The 18,387-nt window shown below is 35.6% G+C and overlaps 2 protein-coding genes across 3 annotated transcripts; both read left to right on the plus strand.

The window, feature by feature from the left end:
- The first annotated feature begins 515 nt into the window (after window positions 1-515).
- Window positions 516-3,433, plus strand: LOC132191560 (laccase-4-like). The gene is made up of 6 exons (XM_059606653.2): window positions 516-694; window positions 1,207-1,358; window positions 1,451-1,695; window positions 1,803-1,931; window positions 2,068-2,994; window positions 3,080-3,433. Exons 1-6 carry the CDS (start codon window positions 608-610, stop codon window positions 3,208-3,210), a joined length of 1,671 nt encoding a protein of 556 aa, XP_059462636.2. The 5' UTR covers window positions 516-607; the 3' UTR covers window positions 3,211-3,433.
- Window positions 3,434-10,848: 7,415 nt separating this feature from the next.
- On the plus strand, window positions 10,849-13,115 carry LOC132192146 (transcription factor DIVARICATA). Of its 2 annotated transcripts, XM_059607392.2 has the most exons (3): window positions 10,849-11,574; window positions 11,668-12,029; window positions 12,341-13,115. In XM_059607392.2, the coding sequence occupies exons 2-3, from the start codon at window positions 11,674-11,676 to the stop codon at window positions 12,831-12,833; spliced, it is 849 nt and encodes a 282-aa protein (XP_059463375.1). In that variant the 5' UTR covers window positions 10,849-11,574; window positions 11,668-11,673; the 3' UTR covers window positions 12,834-13,115. The 2 variants fall into 2 exon arrangements, with proteins under 2 accessions (XP_059463375.1, XP_059463374.1); XM_059607391.2 differs by having other exon boundaries at window positions 10,849-12,029.
- The last annotated feature ends 5,272 nt before the right edge of the window (window positions 13,116-18,387 follow it).

An 18,387-nucleotide genomic window follows, 5' to 3' on the forward strand; every position in this document is an offset into this window, starting at 1 on the left:
ACTTAATAGAAAAAATCAATGTTTTATACATGTTAGTTGTGCCATTAATTGTGAAGTATTACTGGTAATTGAGGAGGTTACTTGCATTATAGTCTACCAAGCAATCATTATCGACTGGCCTGTTAATTCTTCAAGTGGAGCGCATGCAACTGATAATAAAAGTAAAATAGAGAGAAAATATAATTTAAAAAATTAAAAAAAAGAGAAATTATATTATATTATAATACAGATCATCCAGTCAGGAAAAAGAGAATATCCATGCCAGTTCCGTGAAAATGGCAGCAAGGAGCTTCAACAAACTTAATATATCTAGAACTACATATTGGTCCAATATTGAAATGGAACTTTATGTAACATGCAAGATATCAAAGGGATAGAAGCCTCCGTTGTGTGTCTTGTTAATCAAGAATCCTTAGTTCACCTAACAAGGGAACAACGACATGGGAGCAATGCCTCCATCCCCCTTTATAAGGGTGCGTTGGCCAGTCTCTCATGACTGCAACAAGCTAGAAAGCAAAGGCAACAAGGACAAAAGCAAGTGAATTATTGATCAGAGAGAAGAAGAAGAAGAAGAAGAAGAAGAAAAGAAGAACTAGTGTTGTGAGAAATGGATTCTTGGGTTCTTCTTCTGCTTCTAGTGGCTTGTCTTTGTCCAGCTTTAATCGAGTCCAGGGTTCGTCACTACAAGTTTAATGTAAGTACATTGCTTGTTTTCATCCTTGATCATTCTTAATCAAATTGTCTTTGTTTTTGTTGGAAAAAAAAGAAAAAGAAAAAAGAAAAAAAGTCTTTGTGTCGAGCTGTGGAGTCATGCCAATACCCGTACGTAGGCTGCCCATGAAGGTGGGCTGATATAAGCTAATTAATAACATTGTATTGAGAAGAACTCTTCTTGAATACAAAAAAATAATTATTATGATTAGTTAATTTTCGGTGAGTGCTTTAAGCTCGAATTAATCATATCACTGATTATCGTGTAATAAAAGTCGTAAATGATATAATTGCTGCCAACACTAGATTGATCTATCGATGCATGTAATTATACGCAAAACTATAGTGTAGTCATTTCATTCAAATTGAAAGTTAAAATCTAATTATCATTTAGACAATCATAAAGGAATTAAAACTGTACATGTGCAGTACTTGTAATTATAATTCTTACAACTTTATGGAAATTGATGTATTTTGTTTTGTTAACGTGTGAAGGTGGTGACGAGGAATACCACCAGACTATGCTCCACCAAACCCATTGTCACCGTGAATGGGAAGTTCCCAGGACCCACTCTCTATGCTAGGGAAGATGACACAGTGCTTGTCAAGGTCACCAACCATGTCTCACATAATATTACCATCCATTGGTAAGATTGATACTCAAAATCCATATGTAACCCGTTAAACAGAAATGAGAGATGAATGCGACAGAGATAATTATTATTTTTTATTTGTGCAGGCATGGCATTAGGCAACTCCGAACGGGTTGGGCTGACGGACCGGCATATGTTACTCAATGCCCAATCTTGACCGGACAAAGCTATGTGTACAATTTTACTATCACCGGCCAACGGGGCACGCTTTTATGGCATGCACATATTAACTGGTTAAGGTCTACGGTCCACGGTGCAATAGTCATTTTGCCTAAGCGTGGCGTGCCATATCCGTTCCCAACACCCCACAAGGAAGTTGTTGTCATATTAGGTGAGCTAAAAAAAAAACAATAATACTACTACTAGTCATAATTCTCTCAACCAACAATTTGTTCTTGTTAGAATTTGATTTATTAATTCCATGACATAAAATTGCAGCTGAATGGTGGAAATCCGACACCGAAGCCATTATCAACGAAGCTCTTAACTCCGGATTAGCGCCTAATGTCTCCGACGCTCATACCATTAACGGCCATCCCGGGTTGGTCCCGAATTGTTCCTCACAAGGTACTTGATATATCGATCCGGTTCGGGTATCGGGTTGGGTCCAGTACTTTTAGTTCATACCCCCCGCCCCCCACCCCCCCCCCCCCCCCCTTCTTTTTTTTTTTTTTTGGTAATAACTTGTTTTAATCATGCACAGGTGGCTTCACATTGCCCGTCCAAAGTGGTAAGACCTACTTGCTACGCCTGATCAACGCTGCGCTCAATGAAGAGCTCTTCTTCAAAATAGCAGGGCACACGCTGACCATTGTGGAAGTGGATGCCACGTATGTAAAACCAGTGAAGCTCGACACAATCGTGATTGCCCCCGGCCAAACCACAAACGCCCTCGTAACCGCCGAACAAAATTCCGGCAAGTACTTGGTAACCGTCTCTCCTTTCATGGATTCCCCCATTGCAGTCGACAACCTCACGGCGACTGCCACTCTGCACTATTCCGGCACGCTTGCAACCGCCCCCACAACTCTCACAAGCCCACCTCCACAAAATGCCACTGCAATTTCAAACAAATTTAACACCGCTCTCAAAAGCTTGAATTCGATCAAATACCCCGCCAACGTCCCATCAACCGTTGATCATAAGCTTTTGTTCACCGTCGGGCTGGGGATCAACCCCTGCGCTACTTGCAAAGCCGGCAATGGAAGCCGGGCGGTGGCTAGCATCAACAATGTCACCTTTGTCATGCCCACCACCGCCCTGCTTCAGGCACATTTCTTCAACATCAGTGGGGTGTTCACCACTGATTTCCCCGGCAACCCACCTAATGTTTTTAACTATACCGGCGCCGGACCGCCAAGTTTGCAGACCATCAACGGGACAAAGCTTTATAGGTTGTCTTACAACTCTACTGTCGAACTTGTTCTGCAAGACACCGGAATCATCGCCCCTGAAAACCATCCAGTCCATCTACATGGGTTTAATTTCTTCGCCGTTGGCAGGGGACTCGGCAACTACAATTCGACAACAGATCCCAAAAATTTCAACCTTGTCGATCCTGTCGAGAGGAACACCATTAGTGTGCCATCTGGTGGATGGGTAGCCATCAGATTTCGCGCAGATAATCCAGGTAATATTTATTTATTTATTTTTTTAATGACATGGCTATTAATTTCTCGGGTATTAATATTATTGAATCTAATTTGTGATTGTAGGGGTTTGGTTTATGCATTGTCATCTGGAGGTCCACACAACATGGGGGCTGAAGATGGCATTCTTGGTGGACAATGGAAAGAGACCCAGTGAATCACTTATTCCTCCTCCGAGTGATCTTCCCAAATGTTGAGCCATATCCCCAAAATATTTATAAGTGCTATAGACGTAGGGAAATCTCCGACACAAAAAAAGAAGAGGGGGAAACAGTGACAAGACGAGGAAGAACAAAAGCAAATAGTTAATAAACAAAGCGAGAGAGCTAAGATTCATTTGTTTTTTTGAGTACATGGAAACATTTGCTCTGGGCATGTTTCAAATAATGTTGTGTGAGCATTTTAGTTGTTTTTTTTTTTTTTCTTCCATTTGTTGAAATACCATAACCCTTTTCTTTTTAGGAGGGAGTATATATATATATATATATATATATATATTGGAATTTTCATGTCTAAGCTTTTGTTATCTTATAAAGGTTCCAAACGATTGATTTTCGTTTGTGACATGCCTCGTTTTGCTTAATATGGTCTCAAGATATCAATTTTTTTGGTAGTCCAATTTACCTCAATTTTGGAATTTAATGTGGAATAGGCCAATATGCGATATGCTATAGGACAGACAGTTTTTGACACGACTTATAAACTCGATACAAATCAAATATCAAATTAATTAGCAGGTTATGGTTAAAGAGTCTAACATATTTAATTAAATAGTTCGAATTATGATTAATCTACACATTCTTATACTTATATCTTGACACGATTCAAAGCCAAAAGACGAACATGAATTGTCACTCTAACATACTCATAACCCTATAACCAGGGATAAAGGAAGGAGGTGGCCCATATAGGCCATGACCACTCCCAACTCATTAGAAAAAAAAAAAAAAAAAAAAAAAAAAAAAAATTGATAAGGTAACATTTTTTTGGGGTTTTATTTTTTATTTTTTATTTTTTTTATTTTTTATGAGTTGATAAGGTAACATTTTTTGGGGTTTTTTATTTTTTATTTTTTATTTATTATTTATTTTTTATGAGTTGATAAGGTAACATTTTTTGGGGGTTTTTTTTTTTAATGCGTTGATAAGGGAACATTTTTTATTTTTTTTATGAGTTGATAAGGTAACATTTTTTGGGTTTTTTTTTTTGGGGTTTTTTTTTTTTTTTTTTTATGAGTTGATAAGGTAACATTTTTTTTTTTATTTTTTTTACATATCAACCCTTAGCAATACAATTTATTGGCCCTTGGCCCTGGCCTCTGCTCACACTGAATTCTGCCTCCATCCCTGCCTATAACAAGGAGGATTTAGGTGATCTCCAATAAATTTTTGTCCAAATTTAGAGAATTTAAATAAAATAAAAAAAATGAGAGAGAGTAAGGTGTTCGAGCAAGGAGGCTCCGCAAACATAAGAAATTCTAATCCCGAACCTCTTGTCATCCATCGTGTGAGGCACTAAGCCATGAATAGTTTATTCTTTTCGTATTTGGGCACCAATTTTTCTCACAAAATTCAGAATTAATTCCAGAAAATTGAATCATCACAGCAATATGGGTTTGGATGAGAGAGACCTTTTCTTTCTCCATGTGCTCAGAAATTTGACTTTGATGAAATGCCTAGGCATGCATGCAGTCAATGTCCATGACACATGTAGTGGCAACCCCACCGGAGCCCCACGGGATGCCCATACTCTCCGGGAATATAATATTTTTCTTGGGAGCAGTGTAGTATATGCTTATCATTTAGAAAGTTATCCAAGCACTCATCATATGAGACCAAAATTATTTTATTTTGTTCAAAGTGAATAAGAAGAAGAGAATACAGAGAAAAACCAGCTCAAATAGTTTCCAGATAAGGAAAGAATCTTTACTTATGGAAAACCTCTACTTTTGTTTAATATGGTAATTGTCATTTCCAACAAACGACAGGCTCGAGTAAACCCTCTGAGTGGGAGACAATAACTTTTCTTTCAGATTAAGAAAAAGAAAAAATTGTTCATGAATTCTCCGGGTGTCGTGGTGGAGGCTGTGGAATATAATTAATATAATAAATAAATAATTCAACACAATTAGTAATTTATCAACTCGGGCGGAGGAAATACCAATTCTATTTTATTGCACCATAATAAAAAAAAGGAAATTAGCCCAAATACTTGTTAAAATATGAAAGATTTTAAATGAAATCAACTTCCTTTGTAAAATTTGGTCTATAACCTTAAAGGGAAGTGAGGAAAAGTTGGGATGAGGGAGATGTTGGTGTGGTTTAATGACTCGGTGGAAGATTGGCCATGACTTGTTGGTTTGTGGTCCTCTCAATTATACATGCTAGGGAGAGAGATTCTGATGGAAAGAGAGAGGAGGAGGTGAAGATGAGAAGAGAGAGAGAAGAAAAAAAAAAGGAGCTTTGTGGGTCTTGAAGATGAGATGAGAATACAAAATACATACCCTTTTGGCTCACTTTTAATGCATAACCAAGATTTTTATGATAGAGTTCAGCAACAGGGTAGGGGTCATTTGCCCTCTCTCGCTTCCCACCGACTCCGTCGTTGCCGGGATGGGTAGCTAAAAGGGCAAATATTGTGCCACCTCTAATATTTCACTATTTTTTTTTTTCCCCATAATCATCGATGTCAATAATTTGCTCATATTTCTATCATATTTTCTTATAAATTCAATAAATCAATCATTAAATTTGTGGGGTTCACTATTAACTTATGTAGGGTCTACATAAGTCTACAAATCTAATGGTTGATTTGTAATATAAGATGAGAAAAATATTAATATTAACCATTTCCTTTAAGAGAATCCTCAAAGGTAAAGAAGATAATCAAGAATGTTATCAACAAAGTTAGTTGTAGTGGCCTGTGATGAATGTTGTAAGTATGGACAAAGAAAGCCAATTTTAACTTAGCTCCTATGAAATTGAAAGGTAGGTGTACAGTGAGGGAGGAGATATCATTTGAGGCGATGATTCTTAGAACCACCAAGATCAGATTTTTTTGAGGTTTAGGTTCGGATTTGAAATTTTAGTGGACCAAAAAGAGCTTTACAAAAGAGAGTCAAAAGTGTTGTGATAGAGGAGATCTTCTTATAGATGGGTTATTTATGGAAACCATTAAATGCCTTGTCGGACCAATTAAATTACGGCACATGTTATTTAAAATAAAAATATATACAAAAAACTATATACGTACAGTTTTTTTTATAAGAAAATTACTTGAGCGGCCTTGAACTAGCCTTGATTAGATGAACATGTCCGCAATTGATGTCCAAGTTAATAGTGGAAGTTGCTTTTATGCCAACGTCAACAACTTCTGACCCCAAATTAAAATAAATATATAAATAAAAATTGAAAATATAAATTATTTTTTAAAGGCGTTGACTGATATATTTTACTTTTTCAACTTTTTTGTGCGGTTTAAAGTAGAGAAATGGTATGTTTGTGTTAAAATATTAATTTAAATCATTATTTTTTATTTACTTGTAAAAATGCTTGAGTTTTTTTTTTTGGATAATTTGTATTTTAATATAATGCTAGAGCAAATGTCATAAGTTCAAGGATTGTCTTCATATATATATATATATATATATATATATATATTATGAGAATCTTTCATATTCATATCTTGAAAAAATATTAAGAATATAAAGTTATGATAAATTATAGCTAAATGTATGAGGTTACAACGTAATATTGGCAAATATAAAAATCTTATAATCAAGTCTAATCTATAACTTCAACATTTACTAACCAATGTCTAAACTTACAGTTATAGAACAGATCTACTATAGGCAGACTCAATCTAATATATAGGTAATCCATATTCCCAACTTTTATTTTCTCGGCAATGGGAGTAAAACCTTCCCACAAAAACTAATCCTCATCATCCCAAATGTCAAATCCTTATTAAAAAAAACAACAAAACACAATAAAAAAAATAGTAAATAGCTACAGTAGCCGGGGCGAGGGAGGCGAAGCACACTGACCGGCGCGTGGTGGATAAGATGGAGCCATTTGCACCGATGGGCAGTTAAAGAGCCGGGGAGCGGGGAGCACGTTGGGCCGGCATGTGGCTGAGTGAAACTAGTTAAGGAGACTAGATCTAGATTTAAAAAACTAGCTCTAAAGTCCAACTAATTCCGGGGAGGCGAAGAACGGCGCAACACGGTAGAAGACGGACAGAGACAGTGCAACATATGCAAAGGGATGGCCGAAGCAACTGCACTAGTCAGAAAAACCAAAAAAATAAAATAAAAAAATAAAATAAAGAAAGAAACAAGAAGGGGAGGGGGAGGAAAGAAGAGAAGTAAGGGGGAGGAGAAAGGAGGATGGAGCAAGAGCTCCCTCCTCCCCACATGTTTTTTCTCTCCAGGAGTTGGAGAGAAAACCTAGGGCCATTGTCTCCGTATTTTATTTCTCATTTCAATTCAATTCGACAGCTGCCATGCTAAGACGATGGGCAAAAACAAATCCTTTCACCCTCCCATTCTCCTCCCCCAAATAATAACCCTTCCAAAATCATAATTGAATTCAAATAATGAGGTTATTATTAATATCCTCAAAATTAAAATAGATTAATTATTTTTATTGTAAAATAAAGATATTAAAGAGAATATAAAAGTGTAGCATAGCTTCAATTTACAATTACACGGCTAATACAATTAATAGGAGTAATAGAACTATTATAAAGGATTTAGTCTTATGGCTAACACAATTACTTTTTTTTATATAATTTTTGTTTTGTTTGAAAGAATGTCGTGATGTGACATAAAGATTAAAATAATTTTAGTGTTTAGTGTTTTTTATTATTTGTTAATATTTTTCTTTTTTTAAAAAATTATTAATAAACAGAGCTAATGTACCGGCAGAATCAATAAGAGTATAGTCAATTGAATAATGATAAAAGAGGATGACAAAAATAGAGCAACTTTAAAAGCTATTTTGTGTTAATGCATGTATTTTAGTTTGATAATACCATGTTGTTGCGTGCGAATAGTATAGTGATGTCCAGGGTGTTTTCCAGCTACCTAACCCATTACGTAATCTTAGGCAATTGTTTATGAGTAATGGTATGCTTCTTCTTTTTTTTTTTTTTTTTTAAAAAAAAGTAAAGTCCACTTAACCCCTCAAACTATTACCCTAATAACAATTTACCCTCAAAACTACCAAAATAATGACAATGTAACCCTAATTTTTAAAAAATGACAAAATTATCCTTATTAAAATAAAAACAAAAATACTAAAAATTATTTTTTTTTTTCGAAAATTTAAGGGTATTATTGTTTTATTGAAAATCCTATAGGGGTAATTTCGTCATTTTGCTAACATTGGTGGGGTACATTGTCATTGTTTTGATAGTTTATGGGGTAAATTGTCATTGAGGTGATAGTTTGAGGGGGTTAAGTGGACTTTAGCCAAAAAAAAAAAAAAAAAAATTATTCAACCTTAATATTCTATGAGTGATCATAGGCTAACTACAATGAGACATCTCCCTTTTCATAGACTAATCAATCAACCCTACTTTTTCTTCCCCATCTCATTAATTTAGATCATGAGATCCCAATTTATAACGTATTAATGCATTTTCACTTATAGGGAACCCTAGTTCAGCATCTATTGAGAGTTTACAAACGAGAAAATGCTTGGAGCACTACTGCTTTTATTCGTTAAATTTTTATTTTCTTTTTGTCCTTGTTTCAATATATATATATATATATATATATATATATTAACAAACAATCTAAACTCAAAATACTCTTAAAAACATTTAAAAAATAAATAAAAAATAAATACAACCCTGATTACAATCATTTTACAAACTTACATGAAACTTTACGTGAGTGCCACATGACACAACTTGTAGACTCTTGTATGGTAATATATATATATATATATATATATATATATATATATATATATATATATATAGTACTAAATTCCTGATCCATGTCGCATTAGGTTTCAATTCATTTGCTACCATGAATGGTGAAATTGCCCGCTTTTTTATGTTTGAGTGCCTTATTCTATCTATTATAGTCCTTCTTTGTTTATAGCTCGAGTCGGTCCCCTCGATCTGCTTTGATTTTTTCAAACAGTGCCAGTCCGCATCAGGGTGGACAATCCTTAGTCCTTAGCCCGAGGACAATCTCTCAAATACACATTAAGATGTTGACCCGTTAAATAAAATAACAAAATTTGATAAGTAAGTTTAATAGTTTAATGATTGACGTGATAAGTTTTACGTAGATTGTCACGTCAGCCCATACAAATACTTATAATAAAAATTATAGTACCTCTAATAAATTATTAAATTAATTATATCTCAATATGTGTCAGTTTCACTATTACAAGGAAGCAGCAGAAGTATATGCGATACAGAGCATAGAATCATGAATGGGGTTCACGAAGTAGATGAGGATAGGTGAAGAAAAATAATAGATAAAAAAAATTTAATTTTAATTTAATTGAATGGAGTTGGTTTCGGATTGGTTAAGGTTTTCAAGTTGCATTAATGTGTTAATTAAAGGAGAAAAAAAAGGGAATAAAATAGATGATTTTGTATCCGTACTGGTAAGATTACCTTAAATATTAAGCAATGAAAAAGTCTCATTCCTTTAGATCCTCCCCTTGTTCTCTGCAATATACAAATTAATGTTACTGTAACCGCCTTAACTCTTTGCCCCAATAATTTTTTATTTCTTTCTTTTTATTTTTTATTTTTTATTTTTTATTTATTTATTTATTATTATTTTTTTTTTAACTTTTGCTTTTTGCTCCCTCAAGAATGTATTCCAATGATGTTTTTTGCTACCTTTTCACTCAACTTTACGGGCAATCAAACGAAGCAATAAATCCCTCAATCATTTATGGATTATATTTAGGGATTAAGATTCCTTAAAATTCATTTTAAATTTGAAAATTTTAAATTTATAAATCTCATTTAAACGTTTAAAATAAGTCATATATATATTTTAGAATTCTAAAACATGGGAGAATTCTAGGGGAATTTCAATCCATTCGTAACCGACAAGGATCGGGGTTAGTTTTATTTGTAAGGTCAAAGTTGTCATTTCACTTTTTTTGGGATAATTTTACCCTTCAAATAAAACCAATTGAATTTCCTCTGGTTCAAATTAACTGGAGATGATCCAAATTTCTTAGACACTCATATCGGTTGACGTGGCATGTTTAAATTTTTTTTTTTTTTTTTTTTTAAGTGATTGACATTGTACTACATAGTATTACTTTCTTTTCTTTTTCTTTTTACGGTTGTTTGTAAATAAATGTTCAAAAATTTAAGCGTTTAAAATAATTCATGTTTCAGCATTTAATAAAAAAAATGGCTTATTAAATTCCTTGAGAGATAGCTTCCTTATTAAATGTTGAAACATAATTTATTTTAGACGCTTAGATGAGATGAACAACTGAGATTTACGAATTTAATAATCTTAAATAGTTAAAGAGAATTTTAGGGTATTTCAATCCAAAAGATCTATCTAATGAGGAGGTTGATAGGGTTGTATATAATTTTATAAAGGCAATGAGCAATATAATTAATTGACTAATGCAGCTAATCACCATAGTCAATGTCAACAGCAGGTTGGCCCATTTTTTTTTTAAAATTACCAAAATGCCAAAATATTTACATTGGCCAATAACATTAACAGATTGTCGTTTTCAACACACACGTTTGATTTGGAGGGATTGGTCTCTCTCTCTTCCTTGTTTAGCCGCAACGCCCCCACAAGTACCATATCACCAATCACCTCTCAACAGCTTTGACCCGTCTGTGTCTGTGTCTCTCTCCTCCATTTCTCTCTCTCTCTCTCTCAGTCTTCTACTCATCCCTGTTCCATAGATCGCTGTCTTCCAAATCAGTACAAAGCGCTGACATACTTGGATTCGCTTTCCCAACGCTCTAACCTCTCCTTTTGCTTTAGCCATATGAAGGTACAGGAAAAAAAAAAAACAAGAAAAGCCCAATTCGCTCCCACTTGTACCACTTTCATTTCTAGAGAATCACTCTGCGTTCTCTAGTTTTTATCAACTGTGTATTCTTTCCTTTTCATGGTTTTGTGGGTTTCGGTGTCTTCTCCTGTTGCTTGGTTGAGAGTTCTAAATATCACTCTGTTAGCTTAAAGTTTTCAAATTTATCACGTAATTTGATCTGGGTTTTGCTTCCCTTGTCTTCCGATTGGTTCTTTTTTATGCTTCTGGATCTGATATGGAGGTCTAGGAGGTCTAGGGTTTAACTAAGATCTACTGTTTTCCAAAGTTTCTCGAATTTTCCTGGGGTTTTGGAAAGTTGGGTCCTTTCTAGATTCCTCACCTTATGCTTGTGTGAAAAGCTCACTCTGATTCCTCCCAAACGATTCTCGATTAGTGCCTCTTTGGCCTTAAAAACCTTCACTTCTGCATTTCATATCTGGGGTTTCTCTCTTTGAACTCTCAGGGAGAGAGACGAAAGACGAAGACTCAACTAATTGTCTTTTGGCATGATTGGTATAGTGATTGAATTGTACAGTTTGACTATCTAGAACTATGAATCAGGGATTTGAAATTCCGTCTCCGACCTCCTATAGCTGGTTTTTTCAGGACAGCATGGCAACCAAATGGACACCCGAAGAGAATAAGCTGTTTGAGAACGCTCTTGCTTTTATCGAGGATGAAACCCCAGATCGATGGAAGAAAATTGCAGCTAGGATTCCTGGCAAGTCTGTAGGCGATGTGATCAAACAGTACAATGATTTGGTAGAAGATGTTATTGAAATAGAGTCAGGGCTGATTCCAATTCCTTCATGTTATGGTAGAGAAGCTTTCACATTGGAGTTGGTGAACAATCGAGGGATTGATAATTTGAAAAAAGTCTATTGTGTTGGTGGAAAGAGGGGCACCTCGACTCGGCATCCTGAGCAGGAAAGGAAGAAAGGTGTGCCATGGACGGAAGAAGAGCACAGGTATTATTTGCCTTGGGATTATGATTTGTATAAGATATGCACCCTGACAATAATGAATTGTGAATGAGATATGATTGGGAAAGCCAGTGCTTAATTTGAATTTTGATCTAATCAAACCTATTGTGAGATATGTTCTATTGTTCATTTTGATTATCCATAAGTGGTTATGTTGAAATTCGTTTCATAGATCTGGCTAATTGGTGCTTAGATGAACTATATATATTCATATTTGGTTTAAAAGTCTGGTTTTCAATATTTTAGTGCCCACTTGCAGTTTTTTAATCTAGTATTATTTCATTATCAAAACACAGGCTATTTCTGATGGGTCTTAAGAAGCATGGTAAAGGTGACTGGAGAAATATCTCTCGTAATTTTGTGACCACTAGGACCCCTACTCAGGTGGCCAGTCATGCTCAGAAGTACTTTATCAGGCTGGCTGCAGGAGGGAAAGATAAGAGGAGATCTAGCATCCATGATATCACCATTATCAACCTTCAAGACACTAAACCTCCTTCACCAAAAACTAAAAGGCCTCCATCACCAGATCACTCTGCTATGATTATGCAGCCACAGCAGCATCCAAAGATGGTTGCCATGGATAAACAACAATATGTCTGGAAATCGCCATATGAGCCTCCGGCCATGGTTTTCAACTCAGCAAAAAATGAGAACATGGTGATGCCACCATATTGTGGGATTTCTTCATATGGACCTAAGCTGCAGGAACAAAATCTGTTAATGGGCACCGTCTATGGATCTCAATTTGGATACTACAATCCAATGTATGAGATGCAACATCAGTGAATAAGCCGAGAGAGGAAGTTTTAGAATTCTCGAAGTACTCTAGACACAAAAAACAGGGAGTTCTGAAGGTATCAAAATGCCAAACCTTAGTGGTGTTAGATCAAACCATCCATGACATATGATAGTTCTGTGTGAATATGTTGATGAGCACTTTTAGTTAGTCTTTAGTAATTAATCTATACGAACACATTAGTGAGCTCATGCTGTGTTTGTTCAAATTTGAAGGAAAGTTTATTTATGCTGTTCTGGTTGTGCTGGGGATTTGCCGGCTCATTTTCTTTACCTTGTTTTTTGGTGCTATAAATCTTGCTCTTCATTGTAGGAATTCTAAGGGTTGATATCATTGGTCAATAAGCATTTGACGGAATTCTATGAAGCTTTACTTAATTCCTGTATGCGTGGGTTGAGTCTCCTTTGGTGCTTTTAGTTTTAGTCATGAATTGAAAACATAAGAGATGTCTTGGAGCTGTGTTCTTGGTGGACGTGTAGATCTTTGCATGATAACGACATTTCTGCAATAAAATAAGGAGAATCAAGCTATTCAATTACTTTAATCTATATTTACTGTTAACCGCAGAGAAGAGTGGGGTTGATGGTAATAACAATATATTCTTCTTTTGAGAATGAACAGTACTAGTAGTAGTATTGGAGCAGAAAATCAAAATTCCTGCTATGGCTTAACGTGTGGAATATGGCTACTTTGCATGCATTTGCATTATTAGCCCAGTTGGAAGCAGTTGGTCCTGTCATCAGATGCCCAAATCTGCTGAGAGACACAATGCATCTCTCCAAATCACGTTGTTTAATCTGAATGCTTTTTTTTTTTTTTTTTTTTTCTCTGATGCATTTTTAACACAATAGGGTTTAGACTGATCAGTTTGACGATCGAATCTTGACCCCCAAGCCATGACCAAGGGCCACTAGTTTTAAGCATCGTATGCTGTATAGTCTTCTTTTCCTTTGTTCCTTCATGAAGATGACTCTACCTCTTTTTCCTTTCCTCGTTATTCTCCTTTCCAAGATAACATGTCGGGGTAAAAGATCTCATGAGACGTCCTTGTGAATATGATTCTGTAATGCAAAAGACCACGATTACAATGAATAAGACAAAACAATCACACAAAAAACACTAAGAATTAGACGGTTTCCTTGATGTAAGGTATGTTTACAGGTAAAGGCGATCCCAAAGACATTTATTATCAAGAATGGAATACAAAATAAGAAAGAGAAAAGCACACAGAATTCATAGTCTCAATATATACGTAAAACTCACCATCATACAAAAGAAATTATTCTCCGAAAGAGAAAATAAATAAAAAAAAAAGACAAAAATACAAACGTCTCTTTTTGTTGGTACAAATGACAGAGTTGTTTCTCTTTTCTCTCTCACTGTTTATTTATTTTGTTGTGGCACTTCCCTCATGCAATTTCAAAGGCTGATATTTGAGTGCCTTTTATAATGACTCCAAGTCGATGCTCACAATAACAAACCCAATTGGAGAAAAAAGAAAAAAGTTGGAGTTGGCCACCAAAACCCAAGACAACTTTATCTTCTTTTACAATGGGAATGGGACAAACCAAGAATGGTTGACAAGTGACTCTACCTTAACAAATGTCCATCTTGACTTGAATTACATCGAGTTTAACAATATGAATTTTTTCATATGCTTTCATCAAAGCCCCCAAGGGCCATCACAATTCGCACGTGTTACTCAAGTTCAAGCATGTCTTGAATTTGAGCATAGAACCTGATTCAGATATAACACAATGCTTTTCTACCAGTTTCGTTGGCGACCACCTAAATTTGTCTTCATGTATGCCCATTTGCATTCAATAACATTTTTTTTTTTTGTTGGGGCAATTCTACCAACTCCCTAGTTTTACTCCAATGTAGTGACTCCATGTGTTTCGACTCAATCTCCCCATTAATCTTCTATCCAAGACCCCTTGATCCATGGAAAAGATTGAGTGACCTCCCAAGTGCTAAACTAGTCAATGGGTGTTCTATCGAGGAATGACCCTCAAAAAGACCGTCCGTCAATGGCCCCACTGTATAAGCATCAAACTAGGATGTGGGCTGATGGTTCTACCTTTGGTCAATGTACCCATATATGGTAAGCTAGCCTTAATAGGCAAGTTATTAACTACTTCGCCCAACATAAGGGGAAGATCCATCAAGAAGATAACGGAAAGAAAGGGAATCCCAATAATCAACCACTTTTTTCATGGAGGCTCTTGCTCCCTTTACTTTCTTTGTTGGGCAGACTTACCTTACTATCATGGACGGGTGAGACTTAGGTGCGGTAGTGACAAACTATGGCACCCCAAAACATGGTCGTTTTGGGAAATAAAAATAAAAATATTTAAAGATTAAAAATAATAATATACAATTCATTAAATATTAAAATATTAATAATTTTAAAAAATATATTAAAAAAATAAAAGAAAAATTAAAGGGGTAACCACCTCATTTTGATCAAGGGGGCGACTTCATGGACGGTTTGGGGATGGACGAACCATCCCTGGCCAAGGGGGTGGTCCGGCCACCCCCAAAAGGCAAAAAAAAAAAAGGTTTGGGGTTGGACGAACCATCCCTGGCCAAGGGGGTGGTCTGGCCACCCCCAAGGGCGACTTCATGGACGGTTTGGGGATGGACGAACCATCCCTGGCCAAGGGGGTGGTCCGGCCAACCCCAAAAGGCAAAAAAAAAAAAAAAGGGAAAAAAAAGGAAAAAAAAAGGGTTTGGGTTTTGGGGTGGCCCGGCCACCCCAAAACCCAAAAGGGAGGGCCACCCCAAAACCCAAAAGGGAGGTGGAGAAGCTGGAAGCTAATGAGGGTAACTAGAGATGCTGTGTATCTAAAGCTGCTGGTATTTTACGAACAAAGCTGCAAGAGTGTCGCCGAGAAAGATGTTGTAAAAGTAGAAGGATTTGAGGAGCCACCCTACCCAAGAAACAGATTTTTTGTTGGTACTTGGTAGGGAGAAGGGGATTTCTGAGATTGAAAGTATGTTATTTGGATGTGGAGATTTTCAGGAGGAGCAGGGCATCAAAGGAGAAGCCCGTGGGCAATCGGATGGCCTACCTTTTTTTTTTTTTTTTGGGGTGGGGTGGTCCAAAACCCCTTGGGGTGGTTTCAGCTACCCCGGCCACCCCCAAAATCAAACCTTTTTTTTTTCTTTCTTTTTTTCTTTGGCCTTTTGGTGGTGGCCGGGCATCTCCTTAGTCATGGAGTGGTTCGTCCACCTCCAAACCGTTCATAGAGCCACCCCATCCCTTTATTTTTTTTTTAATATTTTAATATTTAATAAATTTTATATTATTACTTTTAATCTTTTAATATTTTTATTTTTCAAAACGTGGTTGTTTACTGCTCAAAACATGGACGTTTTGGGCTACCACAAGGTGCAGTAGTTTGTCACTTTTGCACCCAAGCCTCGCCCATCAAAGACAGAGGAATGGGGGGTTGATATAAGCCATGCGCCCCATTTACAAGAAAAAAAAAATAGGGTTAATTTTTTTTTTTTAACCTATTAGTCCTTACCCACTAAATTTTTTTGGCCCTTAACCTGTATTCATATTAATCTCTGCCTCCGATTCCTGCTTACTATAATAGCCCTACAAAGAGAGCCACAAAACCTAGGCTAATGCCTCCGTTCCTGCTTACTATAATAGCCCTACAAAGAGAGCCACAAAACCTAGGCTAAAGGTATGTTAGATATACATCATCTCACCATTACTTGAAAGTTGCAAATTGCAATCCTACCTAACTTAAATATCAGAGTATTTCCGTTGATATCTTTGGCAAGTCATCATTTGCTCTTTTATTTTGCAGGTACCTTAGGCCGCATTGAGGGGCAACAGTCAACTATATCAACAGTGGTTAAGTACATGCGGTTATCTTATACAACCTTAAATCACTAGTTATTTTAAAATTTTAAGTTGATACAAATAAGAAATTTAATCATTTAATTAATATGTTAACATTCCATTTGAATGTGTGTTTAAACCTCATTTAGGTCCAACACTTAAAATATTTAATTGAAATTAGAGGTGAATTTCAAAAATAATATTTTAAGTACTCAAAACTTCTATTGAAATACCATGTTAAATAATTAATTATTTCAAAAAATTAAACCGATAAAAATATAATAAATATAATCATTTTATTATTATAATGATAGTTATAAAATTAAATGATTGATATAATTGAAATTAAACTTACAAATATAAACTCTGAAGTTAAAGGTGATATTGTATACCTCCTTTGCTACTTGGGTGGTTTTGACCAGTAGCCTCCTTCCATAGCAGAAGCTTAATTAACACAATTGAAACGTAAACTCGGCAGTGATCTGCAAGAATCAGAGTCTCCAACTTGCAAACCTAGCTATCAAATGGAAAAGGAACTTCTTTTACAACCACATTAATCACAGTAATTTTCCACCACAATTCACATAATTTTACTCAGAACTCTTCTAAACAGAGCAATTTGCCATAACCATATGCATATTAACTTAAAATTCTTCAAATAATTAACATCTTGGAGTTAAAATTAAACAACAAGAAGCAGAAATGAGTGAGTTAAATCCACTACCTTGGGAGCCACTGACACTGATTGGATGAAATATTTCCATACGATTATCACCCACCCACACACTCTGGACAACCATTCGGTCCTAAGCAGAACAACCCATCAATAATCAAACCATCCCCAATCAGAACCAACTTTAAAATCAAAAGGGAATATTTTTACCTTTATGGAACCGGTTCCTACTTATCTTTACTGCTGATCTTTTTCTTTTCCCTGTAATTGTTTTTGTTTTTGCTTGTAATAATGTTCGGTCCTCTCTCTCGATTTGCCCGCCTAATGCCCTTCGGGTTTGTTGCTTTGGTCCAGACCTTTAGGTTGTAGATGTGAACCTTATTCTAACTTTCGGGTTGAGGAGGATGAGCTTTGGCTTCGGGTTCTCTTCTCTCAGTTATGAGGAATAAGAGCTATCTATACATTAGCTTGAGTCTGTTTAGGCAAATTTGCTGTTTAATTTGAAAATTAGTCATAGGTTAGCGAATTTTGTTTGAATCTGGAATGTACTACGTCATTTTTGACACTTGTAACCTCGTAACTTCGGCTATGGTTGCTTCAGAGCTTTTACTCTGTGTTATTTGAGTTTTAAGCTCGTTTATCGATGAATTGATTCCTTTCCAAAAAAAATAAAAATTATGTTACATATTTTTGTTTTGATCGCTAAACCATAGAAGGGTTGTGTTAATAAGGTTTAACTGGGCACAAAAAAAATTCTCGCTAAGTTATTAATTACTACGACATATCAGCTTCGACCACAATGTCGACACTAATATAAATATTTTTTATCACCGCTAATAATGTCGACGCTATTGTTAAAATTTCTTGTAGTGGTTTATATGAAGGCTAAAAGACATCATAATTCACGCAAAATGATGACTAATTAGCACGGGACACAATTGTTTGTTAGGGATTGGTTTTGTTTTGTTTGATAATATTTTTTTTTTTCCTTTTAAAAATAAAAATATTGTCA

Source organism: Corylus avellana, chromosome 10, assembly GCF_965113065.1.
Source record: "Corylus avellana chromosome 10, dhCorAvel1.hap1.2, whole genome shotgun sequence".
Lineage (NCBI taxonomy): Eukaryota > Viridiplantae > Streptophyta > Magnoliopsida > Fagales > Betulaceae > Corylus > Corylus avellana.